The following is a 21218-nucleotide window of genomic DNA, read 5'->3' on the forward strand; positions in this document are numbered from 1 at the left end:
CCATGATCATCTCCTTTGTCTTGCTCACGTTGAGGGAGAGGTTGTTGTTCTGGCACCATACTGCCAGGTCTCTGACCTCCTCCCTATAGGCTGTCTCATCATTGTTGATAATCAGGCCTACATGTCGTCAGCAAACTTAATGATGGTGTTGGAGTCGTGCTTGGCCGCGCAGTCGTGGGTAAACAGGGAGTAGAGGAGGGGACTAATGTGGTGTTGTTGTTCGGCTGGAGACATAGCTGTGCAAACCTGCTGCATACAGTAAGTATATATTTTTTATTTTAATTCTCACTGATATGAAAAATAAGTACCATATGTTTTCGAAACCCTTATAGCAAGCAATGATTATTGAAACGAGCGTCGGGGATTGGAGTTCACATGGTCCCACCGGTAAGGAGTGCTTCCAGGTGAGAATCCTTGGGATAAGGCAGAATGCCTTAATGACTTGGGTTCTGGAGAGCAAAGTAAATCTGAAATCTAGACCTTTGATAAGCAACGTGTTAGCAGAAATGAGCTGATACTTAGCAGCAGTTAGCTGAAACCACCATATTTTCCTTGTACTGTATTTTAGCTCACACAAAACTTTCCATTCAGTACAGTGTGTGGCATTATCGATACTGTAAACCCGAGCTTGGTTACGTGCTCGGTACCGATGTTTCACGTGATGACGTAGCCTTGCCTTGCCTGTTGGTCTTTCAGAGTTGGCGACGGGAACAGCAAAAATGGCCTTAACCCTGCCTGTGTGTATGAATATTTGGAGAAGATGACGACGACGATGAGCCCAATAACTTATTTGAACACCAAAGTGTCTTCAGTAAACACCTAAATATTGCTTAGAGTGACTAACATATCGTGACCACCAGCGAAAAAGAGGAAACAAAAGACCACACAGCAGCGGCATTTTTATTTTGTGTTGCTGGTGGTGGCGCTAACCAACGTTAGCTATGGAGGATATAAACTCAAACATCAACGCGGACTTAGAGGTGCGGAAACTACAGGACTTGGTAAAGAAACTCGAACAACAAAACGAGCAGCTCCGTAGTCGGTCTTCGTCTGGAGCAGTGTCAGGGAACCATAGACCCCATAGTGCAGGATACGACTCTCGCTTATCAGCCGCCTCAGCGGCGGGGCTGGTCGGCTTCCCTGGGGTGGGGTTCGGCGGAACTGGCTATGGAGGGCTTTTGGAAAACTCCCGTTGTTTGAGTCCCAGACTGTCATATGATGGCATCAGTTTCAGGAGAGCATATGAGGGCGAGGGGGCATCGGCTGCCACCTCTTTCACTGGCACCAATTCCTATTTTACTGACGCAGGGGAAACACTGGGTTTTATGGATGAAGGGGAAACTTCTATATTGGATGAAGTAGAAATCCTCGATCTCGAAGACATGGATTGTCTTAACGAAGATCAAGACAGCTGGTGAGTGATACAACACGATTACACCATCTGTAATTCAAGTAGTTTAAGGGCTGTGCCAGAACACAACAGCACGCCCTAATGCATTTGGCTACCAGTCAACCAGTGTACCTGTGCGCCCATATATGTGGCACCTCAAAAGCCGAGCGCAGCTGTTCCAGACATTAGCTGTCTACGATGACAACCGCCACAGACACTGAGGTCATCACACACACTGCAGACAGATTGTCTGTGGTTCATTGTTGATTAGTGAGTGAGTGAGGGGTGGTGGTTGGAATGAAAACCAAATGGAAAGGAGATCACATGTGTGAACTGTCAAACCACCCCCTGCTCTTGTCAAGTTACATACTCGTCAATGATATATTACTGGAACTTGGCATTCATTGTTCTGTGGTTGTTGCTCATGTGCTTTAATTAATCACAGCCCTTTATTATTAGGCCTTAATCATAACATTTAATTTTAGCTGTCTTGTTTATTGTCAAATTATCACCCACAAAAACTAGTAGTCATCTGTTAAGTCGACTGTATATAGTGTCTTCAGCATAAGGGAAGTTCAGTTCATATGTTGGCCAGTTGCACTATTTTGGTGACATGTTAGACAACTGTCATGGTAGTGGGAAGAGAGCAGTGTGCACAGTGAAATTGAAAGTTGTTTACCCAGCCAAAGCCTATGGGGAAAGTGCAAGAGCCACAACCATGGTTACCTCCTTTGTTAGAAGGATTTCCAATTTCCACACCAGCCATAATTGTATGAAAAGAGGTTGAGAGAAAGTAATTGCCCCTATGTGATTATGACAATGTTATAGTATCCAAATTGTTTTGACAGCCAGGCCCAGCCACAGTTTCAACCACCACACTGAATGTCAGGATCATGTATTGTTTGTTGTGCATTTGTGGGTTATAGGGTAAGGGCCTTACACAGATTCACTTTTAGAAGTGTAGCCTAATCCTTGAAATTTGAGATGTTTGATTGGATTTGTGAGGCTGCACAAATCTCACTGCTGATCCCAACTCGAGGAAATCCCTCAAACGGTTTTAGAGAGTTACAGGGACATGAGACCTCACTGTAGAGCTGATGTGAAATAAGCCCCGTTTATAAATGAGATGTAGTTTTGTTATTGGAGCCATAGTAAGCTTTAGCCTATAATGAGGACAGTCAGTGCCCAGCTCTCTTCGCCTCTCATTCTCTGAGAGATAGGCCCTTGTCTGCCATGGTACGGTTTCAGGAATGTTATTTATTGGCATATAATGGGCCTCTTGATGGTAATGGGTTGTGCTTTAGGTCAAGGATCAGAGAAGTCCAGCTATATAAAGGAAAGTCACTAATGATGGCCAGACTGTCTGGATCAGTAGAGACTGCTGAGGGGAGGATGGCTCATTATAATGTCTGGAATGGAGGGAATGGAATGGTATCAAACACATGAAAACAATGTTTTTAATACCATTCCATTTATTCCTTTCCAGCCATTATTATGAGCCATTCATTCCAACCCTCAGCAGCCCCCACTGGTCTGGATAGTAATCGTGAATGGGCCCTGGTAACCCCTAAACACATGATCAGTGAATGCTATGTGAATGCATTGGATACAGAAATGTCTTCTACTACAGTTCAAGAAACTATATTTTCTATATTTGGATGAGGAAGAAGGACCTAGAAGTTTAGTATAGCCTCTCTGTACCAGTTCCCTATTGCCCCACTAACCCAATCCCCACACACACACACACCTCTCCTCTGGCTGGTGATTAACACAAACACAGGATTACCCATACTACTACTAACTGAGGGTTTGCCAGTCCTGGTCATAGACTGACTCCCATAATCCTGGAATTAGCATCAGACTGGATTTGCAACGGTTTAACAACTGCACAGCACCATCCTGCTTTTAGGGTTTGATTCTAAAATACAGTTAGGATGATCCATCCATGCACGTTTACAGGATAATTAGGCTTATACGCACTATGTAAAAGCATAGCCATGTGGATCTACAGCATTATTTAGGCCTAATGACTAGAGTAGGCCCAATAGGCCTATAAATCTGGTTGAACTTTGATTCTTGAAATGTTATGGTGAAAACCTCTGTGGCATACTTTTAGTTGCCTAAAGAATGTACAAAATATGTAGACTAGGCCTACATCTTTCTAATAGTAGGCCTTGGTGTTTGTGTCCAGTAGTTATGAGTGCTTTTCTCTGTGGCTGAGACAGAGCTCACAGTTGCTGACTCAGATTCCTCTTCCTGGTAGAAGCACTTTCTCTGTCAAAGTATAAGGCCTAAGTATCAGCCATAGCAGCTGTGATGCGATATAGGCCTAAGCAGGTTATAACACTCACCAAACCTGTATCATCAACCATCATGTATTAGATAAGAGGATGTCTTGTATTTTGTGTGCGATGTCCATTGATGTGTGTGTGTTAAATTAATGTGTTGTGTTCCTTCAGGCTGTATGAGGCGAAGCTCAACAGCCCACTGCAGAAAGCCTTGAGTCCCATTGTGTGGTGTCGCCAGGCTCTGGACAATCCCAGTCCTGACATGGAGTCAGCCAAGCGCTCCCTCATCCACAGACTGGACGTCACCATGTCAGGTACTGTCACCATGCTTCTCTACTCTCTTCTCCTTCCTCTCCCCTCTCTTCTTCTTCTCTCTCTATCGCGTCTTTTCCACACAATCATACACACATCTAGGACAAATATGTGTTTGTTTTGTCGTAGGCATATGTGCTGTATGAAAGTGTTTGCTGCATTATCATGGCCTGTATGAGTGTGTCTTTCTGTTTCCCTCTGCGTATTATGAGATTATTTTTGTAACCTTTTATTTAACTAGGGAAGTCAGTAATAACACCTTTTTATTTACAATGACGGCGTACCCCGGCCAAACCCTTAAACGGATGACCCTGGGCCAATTGTGCACCGCCCTATGGGATAATAATAGACAATCCCTTCAACCAGGATACCAAGACGCCAAATCCTCCCGGCTAAAGTGAGATGGGTTACATTTTTGGAGGTATGCTCATGTAACACCCATATTGTATTGAGCAACATTTTGCTGAAGATCACTATCCCCAAACCTGTGTGTTCTGAGTAATGATCACTGATCAGGTGGCAATAGTAGTTACGCAACACCTAAGGCTGGCACAAATATTGTATTCAGCTTCATATTCAAGTAGATATAGTTTACCCAATAGCAGTTTTTCAATTTTACATGGTGGGTAAAGTTGGTAATCATTGTATGAGCAGATCAGCACTGTCGGGAGGAGAAGCTTAATTTCCAAAAGTTGTCAGCAGTCACAGGGGGGGGTCACAGGGGTCATCAAAACTGTATTGTATTCATTATGTCCTAGTTAATTTACAAAGATGCATTACAAGCTAAAAAAAATATTTAACTAAAATTACAGTTATGACAAATAATCATTACTCTCAATTCCATAATCGTTACAGCCCTAGCAACACTTCAGTCACATACCCCTAGGCGGATGGACAGACAGCATCCTCATGGGGTATCTGTCCTGTCATCCAGAGTCAACACCCGACCAGTTCCCCTCACATCCCTTCCTGTGGATTTATGTGCATCGTACACTGAAGTTAAATTCAGACTATATCAGAAGAGACTCTGGGGCTCTGGTGGGTGACAACATACTAAATGGGTATTACTATTCACAGAAGTAATGGCGGAAGGGGGAGAATCGGTGGTTGTGATATCATCATACTAGGTTAGGAGAGGATTATGTCATCCATAAAATATGGACATGACCTAATGCTTCAGTCACTGCCGTGCCCCCCCATCTCTACCTCACTCTAAGGACAAAGGGAAGTTCTACAGATCAACTGGTTGATACATTATTATTTAGGTGTGCGTTAGCCAGCAGAAAACAGTAGTGCAGGCTATAGGGCTGCACCTAGGTGTTCCGGAAGTGGATTCTCAATCCTTGTAACTCATGGTGATATTACTGCTGAGATTGCAAAACTATTTGTACGTTGAAGTAGTTTCCATTAGTTATGTATGTTTCAACCTCTGTTGAGAAATCGTGTTTTTACCGTCAGTTTCTGTTTCAGAGCACCACAACCTACACTAACCATGGGTCTTGCGGTCTTTGTTGTCCAATCACAGAGCAGATACAAGTCACATGATCTGTTTAGCGAGCACATGATGTGCCGCAAGGCACAACTTCTCCGCTGTTTTGGTGCCCTGGCTACCATGCTGCAAACAGCGTGAAGCAAACCTGTGCACATGCGCAGATACTGTGTGAGAGCCAAGTCTTGCACCAAACTCATCTCAACCTCTGCAGTGCTGCTCGTCGCAATGTTTTTTTACCTATAACAAGGGTTCACCCACCTGGTGACTGGGTTCTATCTGCCTATACCTGAGGGAAGAAGAGGTAGACAGCTGTCAGACATGGCTGCACGTCAACCACATGACAAGCAGAGCGGGCCTAGGCGTGTACTATGCATCTTGTGTGGTTGTACTGTTTGTGGGCTCCTCAGTGACACCCTTTATGTCTGCTAGCTCCTTTCTACCACACCCCTCTCTTTTTACCATGGCGTCGTGTGAGGATTGTGTTTGTTCTGGTGAAGGAATTTTACCCGAGCAGGGCATCGCGTCTGGCTCATGACTAATGTAATACACAGGTTGGTCGTAGATTTGGACCACATCATAAGATTATATTCAATGCTTTCTGGAAAATCTTTTCAGAGGTTTTAGCCTTCAATGTCCCTGTGAAATTCTGCAAAACTAGATTCTGGTCATTGTTATAACATTATACAACTGGAAGCATGGCCCAGAAAGGGACTATACTGCCAGTACCAGACCTGTAATGCTGGGCTATATTCAGAATGTAGCCCATGTAGAACTGTGCTTTGAAAACTGTCCACAGATTCCATCCAGTTCTTCTCTACAGCAGAAAGTCAGTCCCTAACCCCAGGCTGATAGCTGGCCTATCCAGCCATGCTCGCCCTAACATGTAGTTACAATTTCAGTACTTAAATTATAATGGATTGGATATCCCCGCCTTCTCTAGGTCATGTTCTTTCATGACCTAGAGTTCACTTGTTAATCTCTCTCCCCTGATTTTTGTTTTTCTTTCTCTCCCTGAGCCACACAATTATGTTGCCTGCTCCTCATGTGAAATGCTAAGAGCTACACTATGTGGACACCTGCTCTTCGAACATTCCAAAATCATGGGCATTAATATGGAGTAAACAATATATCACTAGCCACTTCAAACAATGCTACTTAATATAATGTTTATAATGTTTACATACCCTACATTACTCATCTCATATGTATATACTGTACTCTATATCATCTACTGCATCTTTATGTAATACATGTATCACTAGCCACTTTAAACTATGCCACTTTGTTTACATACCCTACATTACTCATCTCATATGTATATACTGCACTCTATACCATCTACTCCATCTTGCCTATGCCGTTCTGTACCATCACTCATTCATATATCTTTATGTACGTATTCTTTATCCATTTACACTTGTGTGTGTATAAGGTATTCGTTTTGGAATTGTTAGGTTAGATTACTCGTTGGTTATTACTGCATTGTCGGAACTAGAAGCGCAAGCATTTCGCTACACTCGCATTAACATCTGCTAACCATGTGTATGTGACAAATACATTTGATTTGATTTTGAGTTGATTCCCCACTTTGCTGCTGTAACAGCCTCCACTCTTCTAGGAAGGCTTTCCTCTAGGTGTTGGATCATTGCTGCGGGGACTTGCTTCCATTCAGCCACAAGAGCATTAATGAGGTCGGTCAATGATGTTGGGCGATTAGGCCTCGCTCACAGTTGCCTTTCCAATTCATCCCAAAGGTGTTCGATGGGGATGAGGTGGGGGCTCTGTGCAGGCCGGTCAAGTTCTTCCACACCAATCTCGACAAACCATTTCTGTATGGACCTTGCTTTGTGCACAGGAGCATTGTCATGCTGAAACAGGCGGGCCTTCCCCAAACTGTTGCCACAAAGTGTTGGAAGCACAGAATCGTCTATAATATATGCTGTAGTGTTAAGATTTCCCTTCACTGGAACTAAGGGACCTAGCCTGAACCATGAAAAACAGCCCCTCATCCACCAAACTTTACAGTTGGCACTGCTTTCGGGCAGGTAGCGGTCTCCTGGCATCCGCCAAACCCAGATTAGTCCTTTGGACGGTCAGATGGTAAAGCATGCTTCATCACTGCAGAGAACGTGTTTCCACTGCTCGAGAGTCCAAAGGCGGCGAGCTTTACACCACTCCAACCGACGCTTGGCATTGCGCATGGTGATCTTAGTCTTGTGTGCGGCTGCTAGGCCATGGAAACCCATTTCATGAAGCTCCCAACTAACAGTTATTGTGCTGCCGTTGCTTCCAGGGGCAGTTTGGAACTCGGTAGTGAGTGTTGCAACTGAGGACAGACGATTTGCGCTACGCACTTCAGCTCTCGGTAGTCCTGTGACCATGTGTGTCCTACCACTTTGCGGCTGAGCCGTTGTTGCTCCTATATGTTTCCACTTCACAATAACAGTTGACCGGGGCAGATGTAGCAGGGCAGAAATTTGACGAACTGACTTGTTGGAAAGGTGGCATCACTATGATGACACATTGAAAGTCACTGAGCTATTCAGTACGGGTCATTCTACTGACAATGTTTCTCTATGGAGATTGCATGGCTGTGTGTTCGATTTTATCAGCAACAGGTGTGGCTGAAATAGCCAAATCCACTCATTTGAATGGTTGTCCACCTACTTTTAGCCATGTAGTGTAGCTATCCCAGTCCGTCTCAAGAACCTTTTCTTTTTCACTTTGTATTGTTTACATTTCCTTTGTCTAGCGTAGCTGTTTAATTAGACCAAACAATCCTTTTTTCTGTTGGTTACAGACTTTATGCTAAGCTTTATGCTAAGCTAATTCCACTGGAAACTGGAGGTTCTGCAGTCAAACCATCAGCTGGGAAAGAGCTTTTATTACTGCTAGTCTCTTGGCAAAGATGAATGGAAATAGTGGTTATTAGGGCTGGGACCTCACCATACTTAGGTACCAATTGCTATTCAATGTTCCAAACATGTTACCCACCATGTGTCTATTGCAGAGGGACAAGAGAGAGCCATAAAAAAATGTGTTTTGATCAGTCAGGGAAATGAAAGTGTTGAAAACAAATTGGCTCCCAATTTAAAAAGATGAAGAACAATCTATGATGGAAAAATAGAGTTTTGGGGCAAGTACAGCCAACTAGCGCAAAAATAATATTGTCAAAACTATACGATATATCGTTAAAAATAATATCCCGATATGTAACTAGCGACACCCCACCCAATATTCAGAGATGGAAACCTTCTGTGAGAATTAACGGGAATATATGGGAATTAATATTAATACCATTTAAATGTAAATGTTTTTTGCATTGGATATATTTACCATATCATATGGAGACAGAAACATAAACCTTTTACCTTATCATAAGTAGACATGATTACAAATGATTAAATCCTTCCAATAGAAATGTAAAATGAACTTTAATTAAATGAGTTGACTCTTCACATGGGATGATTTCACTGAACAACAAAGGAAAGGGAATATTCAATGATCCAACGCATCTCCCAAAAACAAAGCTTTGGTTGTCTTCCTCTCAGGCTTCCATGTCTTCTCCCTGGACCTTCTCAATATCCTCCTCTTGATCATCAGATTCTGAGGCCTCATCTTCACTGACACTTTCCAACCTTGTTGAGGATGAGAAAAAGCCTCAGATTTGCCCAGATGGCCACCAATTTTTCAACCCTTGTATTGGTCAGCCTGTTGTGTTCTTTGGTGTGTGTTCCCCCAAACAAGGACCAGTTGCACTCTGAGGCAGCTGATGTTGGTGGGATTTAGAGTATGATGGAGGCAACAGGGGAAAGAGCCTCAGATCCACAAAGTCCCTTCCACCAGGTGGCTGATGAGATGTGTTGGCACGACTGCCATATTGCATCTCCATCCCAAAGCCCTTGCTTGGAAGTGTACTTCGCCAGACTGCCAAGAACCTTGCCCTCTGAACATCAGACAGGATGGCATTGTCTCCCTCAATCCATGCAATGGCTACTGCTATAGGTTTCAGGCTGCTTACCACTCTCTCCTAAAATACATAATCCAGGAGGATCCTCTTGATGGGGCTGTCCATATCGGCAGACTGTGATATGGCCATTTTTTTTGGAGACACTCCTTCCCCTCCCCAACGGGTGTTGCTGGGCAGCTTCAATGTGGTACTCTTATTCTTCTCACTTTGCTTGGTGAGGTAGATTGCTGCTATAACTTGATGACCCTTCACATACATAATCACTTCCTTGGCTCTCTTGTAGAGTGTATCCATTGTTTTCAGTGCCATGATGTCCTTGAGGAGCAGATTCAATGCATGAGCAGCATCGCCAATGGGTGTGATGTGAGGGTAGGTGAGGGTAGATAAAGCATGTCTGGTCGGAGGGGTGTATGCTGGGCAAAGAACATAGCAGTACAATAGTCATTTACCACATTAACAATGTCTACACTGTATTTCTGATCAATTTGATGTTATTTTAATGGACAAAAAATTAGATTTTCTTTCAAAAACAAGGACATTTCTAAGTGACCCCAAGGTTCTGAACGGTAGTGTATGATTTGGCACAGTATTTGCAAATGTACACAGCTTTTTCTTCTACATTCGCTGCAGTGAAATGTCTCCACACATCAGATAGTGCCCGTGGCATTTTCCTATAAAGATGAGGAAATAAATGTGTAAAAAATAATATATATATATATACACAGACTTATATACTAGGAAATAAATGTATTAAAAAATATATATATATATATATGTTTTTTTTACACATTTATTTCCTAATATATAAGTCTGTGTATATATATATATATATACACACAATTCCATGTGCAGATAAATAGTTAATTAGTTAGATTGAACAACTCTTTTTGTAAGATAACTGTTTTATAATGAAACATGTATGGAAACTCCTCACTTAGCAGGGTCAAGTAAGTTAAAACCGACATGGTAGCAAAAACTAACTAGCAGAAATCGTTAACAAGTTAGAAATTATTTAAACACATTTCGGTGTAGGCTACTATTTACTAGTTAACAAATGTCATATAAAATGTATTCACCCCACCCAGTATTGTAATCAAAACTTACCAGAAAGCATGTAGTCCTTGGCTCAGACAGTGTAATAGTGTGGGCTCAATAGCATCTCATTAGTGTGCAAGATCTTGAGAATCAGCTGTACATGTGATGGAAGAGTACACTGTGCATGCAGAGGGTTGTAATTCCATTGAATTGGGGACAGTTTAACCAAAACATGCCACAAGACCTAGAATTGCCTTACGTGTATCCCACAAAAAAAGCAAACTTTTTTTAAATTAATTTAAGCAAAATACCCGGGCTTAACTTCCCATGGAAAAATTCTGGAAATTTACCGGAAAATTTGACCCTTTGCAACCCTACTCCTGAATAGCTTTCCTGCATTTCCTCAACTTCGTAGTGTTACGGGATGGTTTTAGCATGGAGGGAGCAAGTGTTAAATGTTGAGTAAGCACCTCTGTATGATAGGTATATAAATGTTAACCATTATTTAGGTTTCTGGGATTATTTTAATATTTTTTTTAGCATGGTTTGTTTTAGGACAACACTATTTTAATTTGTCCCAGTGCTGCAGATCCCTGCTGAGAGGGAGCCAGCAGTCTGACTGTCTGTTACTCCTACTGATTTACTGTTCCATCTAATCACCTCCTAGCCCTTAACTCAGTCACCCCTGGCTAGCCTGGCACCATTGGATACATGGGGAACAGCTCTGAATGCACCCTCTGAAACTCTGTCCTTTCCTTGTGGTTTTTAACTGCAGTAATCTCCCCATTGGGACCACCAGAGGTTGACCTCAACAATGTGTTGCCAGGGGTTGTTTTCTGGGTCACAGATGACACAGACCCATGGAGGTGCAACTCAGAGGCTGGTAGCTCACTGTGTTGGATCCCTGTCTGCTCTCTCGGAGTGTGAGGACCTATATCCTGTAGACCTATAGGTATACTGTTGATCATCCCATAACACAACATATCTCAGCTATAACTAGCTCTGTCAGCACTAAGAGTTTGGACATAATCTGAACTACAGACACGTTTGTCTCTGGTGAGGTCACTGTTTTAGATATGTTAGACACTTATCATGAGCTTATCTGCGAATCCACAGAGGACAAAGTGACCAAGAAGTGTGTAAGAAGAGTACTTGTGTCCCTGGTTAAGGCCTAAGTGTGCAGGTGGTTCTGTGGTAGTGTCATGTTGTGATCCTAGTATTCCTCAGTGGCTGATCTCTAAGGAAGTGAGTGAGTTGAGTGGACATGTTATTTTGAGAGAAGGTAGGAGGGAGAGAATGTGTTGTTTCTTCTATGTTGCGCTGCATGTGCTCACTGCTCATTGTTTGTTTGTCTGCATTGTAAGTGTTTTTGATAACCTGCCCAGGGACTGTGATTGAAAATCAACCGGCTGGCTAAAACCGGCACTTTTACTGAAACGTTGATTAATGTGCACTGTCCCTGTAACAATAAACTCAAACAGAAAGGAGAGCGAGTTGATCATTAAAGGCTACTTTCCAGTCACCACCCAGCTGTGTAAACGCATCTAGACAGGGGAAGAAGGGAGAGAGAGTGATGAGCAAACGAGTGGCCCTGGAGATTGGAGTGTATGCAGCACTGCGGGCTGAGCCGAGTGGGGCTGCAGTACAACAGTCAACAGTAATGGCTATTGGCTAATGCATTGTATCTCTGTCAGAGCAGCCAGCCAGGCCTGGTCTAATGACTCAGCTAAGGGAGCCTGCCTCCATGGGACTGACTAACTGACTGGGTGTATAGAGTCTCTGTGGAGAGCTGGATAGATATCACAGTGCTGCTCTCACTGTGTACTACTGAGTGAATAGACCGTATTGTTAACTCTTTCTCCAGTCCGTCATAAAGACACCCACGCCTGCCATGTGTTTTAAGTGACTCTAAAATGTGCACCACTGTCAACACACTACAGAGGAGAGGACTCAGAGAGAACTTGTGTGTGCCTGTGTACTATGTACTGGTCACATTTAGTGTTTGTGTCAGTGGTTGGTATAATGCAGCTTGTGAGGGGGCAACCGGTAATGCCTGCAATGACTTCCCATATTATCTCAGTGAATGACTGGTTATTACGATGTAGCTTGATGGCTGTACAACAGTACCTTATGTGATGAAGATATAGGCTTTATCACAGTATGTTTATGGCAATTCTTCTTTATGTATTTTTTGTATTGTATTTGTGAGACATTCTAATGCACTGTTGGTGCTAGTAACATAAGCATTTTCCTGCACCAGCCATAACATCTGAAAATAGGTGTACATGACCAATAAACTTTGACTTGAATTCTCTCCACAGCAAACAAGCGTAGGAGCCTGTATGGATGTCCCTACAGTCCCCAGGTTAACTACGGAAGCCCATACTGCACAAACACAGCTAACAGCCCCTACAGCAGTGGCTTCAACTCCCCCTCCTCCACCCCCAGCAGGGTGCCCATCGTCAGACAGCAGCTGATGCCCCCCGTCAACCAGGGTACTGTACACTAGCATATAAAGCCTGTCTTTAACTCTCCTTCCGTGGCCCTCTCTCTTGTTCTTTATGTTAAAACATACGCTTTAGTTGACAGCTTGGTTTAGACCTACACGTGTGTGTGTGTGTGTGTTGGACCAGTATAAACACCTAATGTGTGTGTCCCAGCAGCTCACCAGCAGCAGCGTGGTGGCTCAGTAGAGAGCGAAAGGAATCCCCCAGCGGTCAGCCCTCAGTCTTCAATAGACAGTGAGCTGAGCACCTCAGAGATGGACGAGGACTCTGTAGGATCCTCCACCACATACAAGCTCAACGATGTCACTGATGTACAAATCCTGGCTCGCATGCAGGAGGAGAGTACGTACCATCTTCTAACTCTGTCTGTTTGTCTGGGAAAAACATTTACCCACCAGTCAGTGATGCGGTGTGTTTAAACTGTCTTTCTCAGTACACACTACAAGCGGTGTATGTCTAACCGTCTGTGTGTGTGTTTCCAGGTCTTCGGCAGGACTATGCTGCCACAGCGTCCAGACGGAGCTCTGGTTCGTCCTGCCACTCTCTGAGACGCAGCACCTTCAGTGACCAGGAACTGGACGCCCACAGTCTAGAGGACGATGAGGAGGCTGTACACCCCGCCTTCCACATCCCCTCAAACCGCTTTTCCCCCTCCCCCAGACACTCCCCTCACGCCTCCCCCAGAAACTCTCCCCGCTCCCGTTCCCCCGCACGCTCCCTGGAGTACAGCCACCCCCACAGCCGAGGCTCCCCGCAGCCAATCATCAGCCGGCTGCAGGCACCACGTCACTCCCTGCAAAGCCACACCCCCCAAGACCTGCAGACCAACGTGGTGAAGAACGAAGGTAAGGAGACGCTGGCTCACTACACCTCAGGACTACCTCTAGATGGGAAATGGTTTTGTTCATAGTTATCTGAAGGACAAATTATGTGATTAAATTATATAGTCTGATTCAAATTAGGACCACTGCTGGTCAAAGGTCATGTGTAATTCTGGGCCAATGTGTAGTTGTTCAGTCCTGTTTTCAGTTTTCCTTTGTTGTGTTGTTTGTAGAAAAGCTGAGGCGGAGTCTTCCTAACCTGACCCGCTCCAACGTGGCACAGCAGGGCCCAGAGCCCGTCAAGAACAGCAGGAGCTTTGAGTCCAACCTGCAAGTGCCAAACGGAGGCTCACCCAGACACCAGGCAGTCAGTCAGTCTGCCAGTGAGTACTACACACACACACAATGTTTATCATATCGCGTGTTCACTCAGTAATAGCAATCTGAGACAGTCTGTCATTTTCATATTATTCTCTCTTGTGTATTGACAGAACATTTTTGTTTCTCAAGCATATTCAACATCACAAATGTTATGAAAGGAATAATGTGTAGTGTTATAGTTTTGTGATGTAGCTAGTCAGTGTGTGAGTGGGTATACCATACATCCCTCTCAGCCTCCCCCTTATTAAACCTCTATTGCTTTGTACTGTCTTGGCTTTGATGGTTTGTGGATTCTCTCTCCTTTTGATTCATTTCACTATTTGAATAATTTCTCCTTCTGTGCATTCTTCTCCTTTTTATCCAAATCAATTATAATCCAGATTTAAAAGTAGATTATTGTGAGGATTTAGAATGCAGAGAGAACTGAGTATGATATCGCCACCAACTGAATTATCATAGTTAAAATCTCTTAATGTCTAATCACACCTACTCAAGGGTTTTTCTTTATTTTGAATGTTTTCTACATTGTAGAATAATAGTGAAGACATCAAAACTATTAAATAACATATGGATTCATGTAGTAACCAAAAGTGTTAAACAAATCAAAATATATTTTATATTTGAGATTCTTCAAAGCAGCCACCCTTTGCCTTGATGACAGCTTTGCACACTCTTGGCATTCTCTCAACCAGCTTCACCTGGAATGCTTTTCCAACAGTCTTGAAGGAGTTCACATATGCTGAGCCCTTGTTGACTGCTTTTACTTCACTCTGCGTTCCAACTCATCCCAAACCATCTCAAGTGGGTTGAGGTTGGGTGATTGTGGAGGACAGGTCATCTGATGCAGCACTCATCACTCTCCTTGGGCAAATAGCCCTTACACAGCCTGGAGGTGTGTGTTGGGTCATTGTCCTGTTGAAAAACAAATGATAGTCCCACTAAGCGCTAACTAGATGGTTGGCGTATCGCTGCAGAATGCTGTGGTAGCCATGCTGGTTAAGTGTGGCTTGAATTCTAAATAAATCACAGACTGTTTCACTGCAAAGCACCATCACACCATCTCCTACTCCATGCTTCACGGTGGGAACCACACATGCGGAGATCATCCATTCACATACTCTGCGTCTAACAAAGACACGGAGGTTGGAATCAAAAATCTCACATTTGGACTCATCAAACCAAAGGACAGATTGTCACTGTTCTAATGTCCATTGCTCATGTTTCTTGGCCCAAGCAAGTTTCTTCTTATTATTGGTGTCCTTTAGTAGTGTTTTTTTTGCAGGAATTTGACCATGAAGGCCTGATTCACAGTCTCCTCTGAACAGTTGATGTTGAGATGTGTCTGTTACTTGAAGTCTGTGTAATTTCTGAGGCTGGTAACTCTAATGAAGTTATCCTCTGCAGCAGAGGTAACTCTGGGTCTTCATTTCCTGTGGCGGTCCTCATGAGAGCCAGTTTCATCATAGAGCTTGATGGTTTTTAAAACTGCACTTGAAGAAACGTTTAAAGTTCTTGAAAATTTCAAGACCTTCATGTCTTAAAGTAATGATGGACTGTCGTTTCTCTTTGCTTATTTGAGCTGTTCTTGTCATAATATGGACTAGATCTTTTACCAAATAGGGCTATCTTCTGTATACCACCCCTACCTTGTCACAACACAACTGATTGGCTCAAATGCATTAAGAAGGAAAGAAATTCCACCAATTAACTTTTAATAAGGCACACCTGTTAATTGAAATGCATTCCAGGTGACTACCTCATGATGCTGGTTGAGAGAATGCAAAGATTGTGCAAAGCCGTCATCAATGCAAAGGGTGGCTATTTGAAGAATCTCAAATATATTTTGATTTGTTTAACACTTTTTTGGTTACTACATGATTCCATTTGTGTCATTTCATAGTTTGTCTTCACTATTATTCTACAATGTAGAAAATGGTAAAAAATAAAGAAAAACTCTTGAATGAGTGGGTGTGTCCAAACTTTTGACTTGTACTATATGTGCAATATACATATGTTCTGTACTATCCTGGACTATATCACTGTTGTATTGTTTCGCTCTTGACACTGGCTGATAATAGGGGTCATCTCCTTTACCTTTCAGGGCTTCTTCTGGTTGTGGTGTGCATTGACATCACTATCCCTGCCTCTCTCTATCTGACTGCAGAGCATGTGCTGCCTTTCACCCACCCCTCTCTTTCTGCCGAGGCACTGGCTGTGGTTTGGCCTAGTGTTGGCCCAGCTTGACTTCAGTACTTTACCCCTGGCAATCTCTCTGGACTGTGAATGTCTGGCTGCAGCACCCCCTAGTTTTTCAGGCTGCTATTATACCTTTGCCTGAGAATGATACTCACTAAGCCAGGCTTGGCTGATTTTTACAATGGCTGACCTGCCTCACTGACACACCCCTCCATCCTCTTCGGCTGTCTGGCTCAACTCTATAATCTCCTTTCCCTGGTCCAGTAACCATAACAGTACAGCAGGCCAGAGTAAGGGCTGACTCTCTCTCCCCAACTGTCATCTCCATTTCTCCCAGTAGCCCAGCACTCCTCCACTCCACTCCACTCCCGGTACTCGACTCCCCCTCGCTCCTCCCAAACAGGAATTCCCCCTCGATCCTTACAGTCCCCGAAACCCAAACAGCACCTCCAAAGCCCTTCTTCTCTGCGAGGTAAAAGCCTGCCAGTGCCTGGGATCATTCACCTTACGAGTTAAAGTTCCTACATACTCACACATCCTCAGTAATACACACAACCACATTCTTTACCAAACGTAAAGCATTTTGTGTATTACTGTGACTGGTTGGCTGTGTGCCTGCCAAAGTGCCAGAAAATGTGCCAGCCAAGTAATTGTTTTCTAGGATGGTCAGGGTAGGCAGCTTCTGTTTGGCAGTGTGGTCTTGAAAGTTTGAGTGTCTCCATGGTGTTGCTGGGTCTTGTCTGGAACAGAACTCTTATCTCCCCTACTGGTGATGGGGAGAACCTGCTGAGAAACCCTGTGGTTCTGGAATGGCTTTGGGCTCACAGACCTCAAGGCTGTTTCAGATAATATCAGTTTCTGACCACACTGCAGTCACTCCTCCTGAACTCTTCTTGGTAATGGTTGCGGATTGGTTTGTATTAGTAGCTAGTTAGTATGTGATGTGCTGTTATTGGAAAGTATAGGCTCTAGAAGACTTCTTAGTCCAGAGATCTTTTTCCATCCATGTCATCTATTGCACTTTCTCCTGCTGTTTTGAATGAAGTCAAATCTCTCCTATCTTCATCTTTGTTTAGTCCATCTTTCCTGTTGCTTTGGAGAAGAAGGTGATTTCAGTGAGTATTCACTGATCATGCTCCCAACTTTTATATACTGTGTTTGTGGTTTCATGGTGTGTTAATGTTGTGGTATTATCTGTGCCCTCCCTATCGCTGGAGGGCATGTGTGCCTCATCCATCCTACACATCAACTATTATAGTGGTTCTTTGTAGTCTGTGTAAATACTTAATACAAGGCCTCTTATCTTCATTCATTGTTTCCTTTTCCTTCCTTTTTCCTTTTTTCTTGGTTTCATGGGTCTTGTAATTTAATGCAAAATTCCATTATCAAATTATTTAAAGAATTATTCTGAATACATATTAGGTAATAGTCTACACGTTATTTCTCATACGTGCCTCTGATCATTGTTGTTAATTGCTCAGTGGTGAAACACTGAGAATGATGTAGATCTCTGTTGTGTGTATAGTGAAGTGTCATCCTCTATTCCATCTGTTCATAATATAGTGTACTGTACTGACCCGTCTCTTGCTCGTCCAGTCCCTTCTCCCAGTAAGCTGCGAACCCCGGCCACTCCGTCTCCCCTGGCCCTGAGGCAACCTGTGAAGGCCACGTCTACCCCTGGCTCTGGAGCCTCCACCCCCACACGCTCCCTAGGCCCAGCACGCAGCGGCCTGCCCCGGCCCAGTGCAGGAGTGGTGGGGGGGGGGTGGCATCCCCGTGCCTCGCAGCAAACTGGCCCAGCCAGTACGCAGGTAGGTACACACATTACAAACAGCTTCAAGGCAAGTATAGTTATCAGACCTTTTTAGTCTTGCCTAATGCCTCACAGAACTAATCTGTTTCTCTGGTTCTTCTCTTCCTCAGGTCTCTACCTGCCCCTCGGACCTACAATGGTGGACGAGAAGGAGATAACTGGAGGGAGGGTTGCTACTGAGGCTGGCCTGGTCAGCAGGAAGCACTGTGTGGCCCTCTGATCAGCACAGAGGCAGACCAACATTACAATGCGGCACTTTATCAACCAAGATTACTTTTACCATGAATTAAGGAATAAACTATAACAAAGACAAAGTCAAATTCGTCTTTCGTCTTACTATCATGAGGAACATGATCTGAACAGCTGAAGCAACATGGTGTGTGTCTGTGTGGAGAGGATCTAAAGGGGCCAGGCAGGGCTGGGAGGCGGAAGCCTAGAGAGAATGCCAAAGAAAACAGCTGAGCTCCAGCATCCCGGTGCCACCAGGGGGCACTCTCATCTGCCTCAGTGTGTCTGTTCAGCAATCAGTCAATAAGTCTTCACAAAATGCTTCTCTCCGTCTATTTTTTCACCTCCCTCAGGTTGAAGTGTTTGTACAAATTTCTCTTTTTGCAGTCTGTTCTCAACAGATGCCTTTGTCAGAGATCTCTATGATGATGCTGTGCAGGTAAAATGTTCCCTTAATGTTAAAGAATTGTGAACATTTTACGAAGTTTTGTCAAATCATAGTTTTTTCCTCTTGTGAATGAACTAGAATGTATTGAAATGTTTGACATTATTTATTCAAATCATTATTTAAAGAGTTCATTTTCCAAATATCCATATTCAGTATTTGTTTTCTATTGATTTGAATATATTTTTAAAAGATTCAAAACCTCTACTGCAAAGCTAATTCTCCAAAGTATTTTTTAGATGGTTTCATAACAGGACATTTGAGTGTTGATGTTTTTATGTTGATAACACAGGTGACTGGTAGAAACAGGCCAAAGCCCCATCCCAGACCTAATCATAACTATGGTTTTAACCTGTATCGACTATCACATCAGTTTCAGGGCTGGCTAGTGATGTTGAGCTGCGCCAGTCAATGGCAGTAGTCACAATCTCAATCCAGATCTACTTCTGGTTTGGTTAGTTAATTCTATCGCTTTCCACCATTAGATTAATATGCCATTGCAACATCCAGACAATATAGTCAGAGATATGTAATCCCAGTAAAATATATCAAATCCAACCCTTGTAGCCATGAGACCTGAGCATGCAGCAAAGGCTTGATGTAGTTCATTTAAAACCTGCAACAATATTGTCAGTGTATGTTATGTCAAGACGGAATAAATGATCCTAATATCTTAAAATTATAATGGAAAAGTTCAATAGGTTAGTGGCCATTGCCACTTGTGCTTTAAAATAAATCAGGAGTGCTGAGATTCATAGGGATGGTATTAGTGTGCCAGAAATGAATGAACTAGTGCCTATTACTTTCAAGTTAAATGTGCTTTTTATCTGTTCATCGTGCCAGTGTCATGGTTTGCCAATATCATCTGTCTTTGTATTTCTGCTTGATTTTGTTTGGGCTAATATATACTTTTAATTTTGTAATTGTATCAACAACACATTTATACTTGCTTTTGGAAAACGTATATGCGCCTTGATATTTATAACTAATTACTCTCATTCTTTAAATGAAACTATTTAAGAGTGAGGTGCCTCTGTATGTCAAGGTTTGGATTTAGTGGAACGCTTGGGATATTTTTGCGAATACACCATTTTGTGTGATTTGTTTTTTCATAATGATTTTTTTTTATCCACCTACATGACATTCAGTTTCCCTGTGTAAACTCACATTTCAAGTAAAAAAAGTTGAACTGTTCTTGTCTATTGTGTCATGACGAATAGGGCCATTTCATTCAAACTCTTGTCAATTCAGGGCATTCATTGAAATGCAATCCATAAAAAGAAAGACTGGAGCTTTACTGGCAACGTTCCAAGTCTTCCATAGTGTTTCAGTTCATTTCCTGCTCCTGACGGGTCCTGCATTGATGTACCATATCAATATATGCGTAAAAGATGCTGCTTTCTCATTGATGTGTGATTTATCAGCTGTTGTGGCAACAAAGAATCCATTATCCCCCTCATAAGGCATCTCGTTGCTTTACCAATCCATTAGGCTTGGGGAGAAAGTGCTCCTGTCTGGATTTTAGGGATTGATTTGGCCTGGAAAGCTGTCATTTAGGGCCCGATTCAGATGTACGCCTTTCTTAAGCACGTCTCAGTAGTTGGTATTCAGACTTAGCTTATGCATGCGCTTTGCAGGTGTGGTTCCCTTGGAGTTTACCATGTCCGGAAATTAATTCACCATTTTCTGTATTCGGAGTTCACTCAAACATTTTAAGCGTTGTTTTACTATTGACAGTTTCAACTGATTTCAGGATTGTATCTCAATTTGCTCTCCTTAAAGATGTGATTTATTTCAGTCTCTGAATTGTTTAATCAAACTTTTCACTGCCAGGGCATAAAAACTACAATCCATCTCCTGAAATAGCCCAGCACTAGGCTCAAGCTTTTTCCCTGGCTAAACTAGCTGGCAAGCTGGAGTATGCTAATTTTCCTCCTCCTCTTCACCACTCTATTCCATTTTTTTTAGCGTACAAAGCTTGTTACACACCTTGCATAAGGTATGTCTGAATACCAAGTACTGAGAAGTGCATAAGAAACACATACATTACCTAAGTCTGAATCGGGCCCTAAATGACAGCTTTCCCGGTTGGAGAGGACAATCACAGACAGAAGGGATAACCCAGTCATGTCACATGGGCTATAAAGCTGAAGCATCCATTAGAACGTTCTGACCTCCAAATATGGTAGTGAGAGGGTGAAACTGGGCCAACATTCTGCCAATTTTCTCATCGATGAAACATTGATCTCCAATAAATGTTTCTGTTCACAAATCTAGAATGTTACGAACACAGGGCTCCCGCGTTGAGCAGTGGTCTAAGGCACTGCATCTCAGTGCTAG

General features: G+C 43.1%; 1 protein-coding gene across 1 annotated transcript; it reads left to right on the top strand.

The window, feature by feature from the left end:
- Positions 1-713: 713 nt before the first annotated feature.
- Positions 714-20071, top strand: LOC139409356 (SLAIN motif-containing protein 2-like). The gene is given in 11 exon segments (XM_071154390.1): positions 714-1414; positions 3850-3992; positions 12809-12982; positions 13151-13336; positions 13477-13839; positions 14049-14198; positions 16733-16864; positions 17469-17507; positions 17989-18142; positions 18144-18203; positions 18316-20071. Coding segments are annotated over 11 exon segments (1944 nt in total). The 5' UTR covers positions 714-941; the 3' UTR covers positions 18386-20071.
- Positions 20072-21218: the final 1147 nt, after the last annotated feature.

This window comes from Oncorhynchus clarkii, chromosome 5, assembly GCF_045791955.1.
Source record: "Oncorhynchus clarkii lewisi isolate Uvic-CL-2024 chromosome 5, UVic_Ocla_1.0, whole genome shotgun sequence".
NCBI classification, from domain to species: Eukaryota; Metazoa; Chordata; class Actinopteri; order Salmoniformes; family Salmonidae; genus Oncorhynchus; species Oncorhynchus clarkii.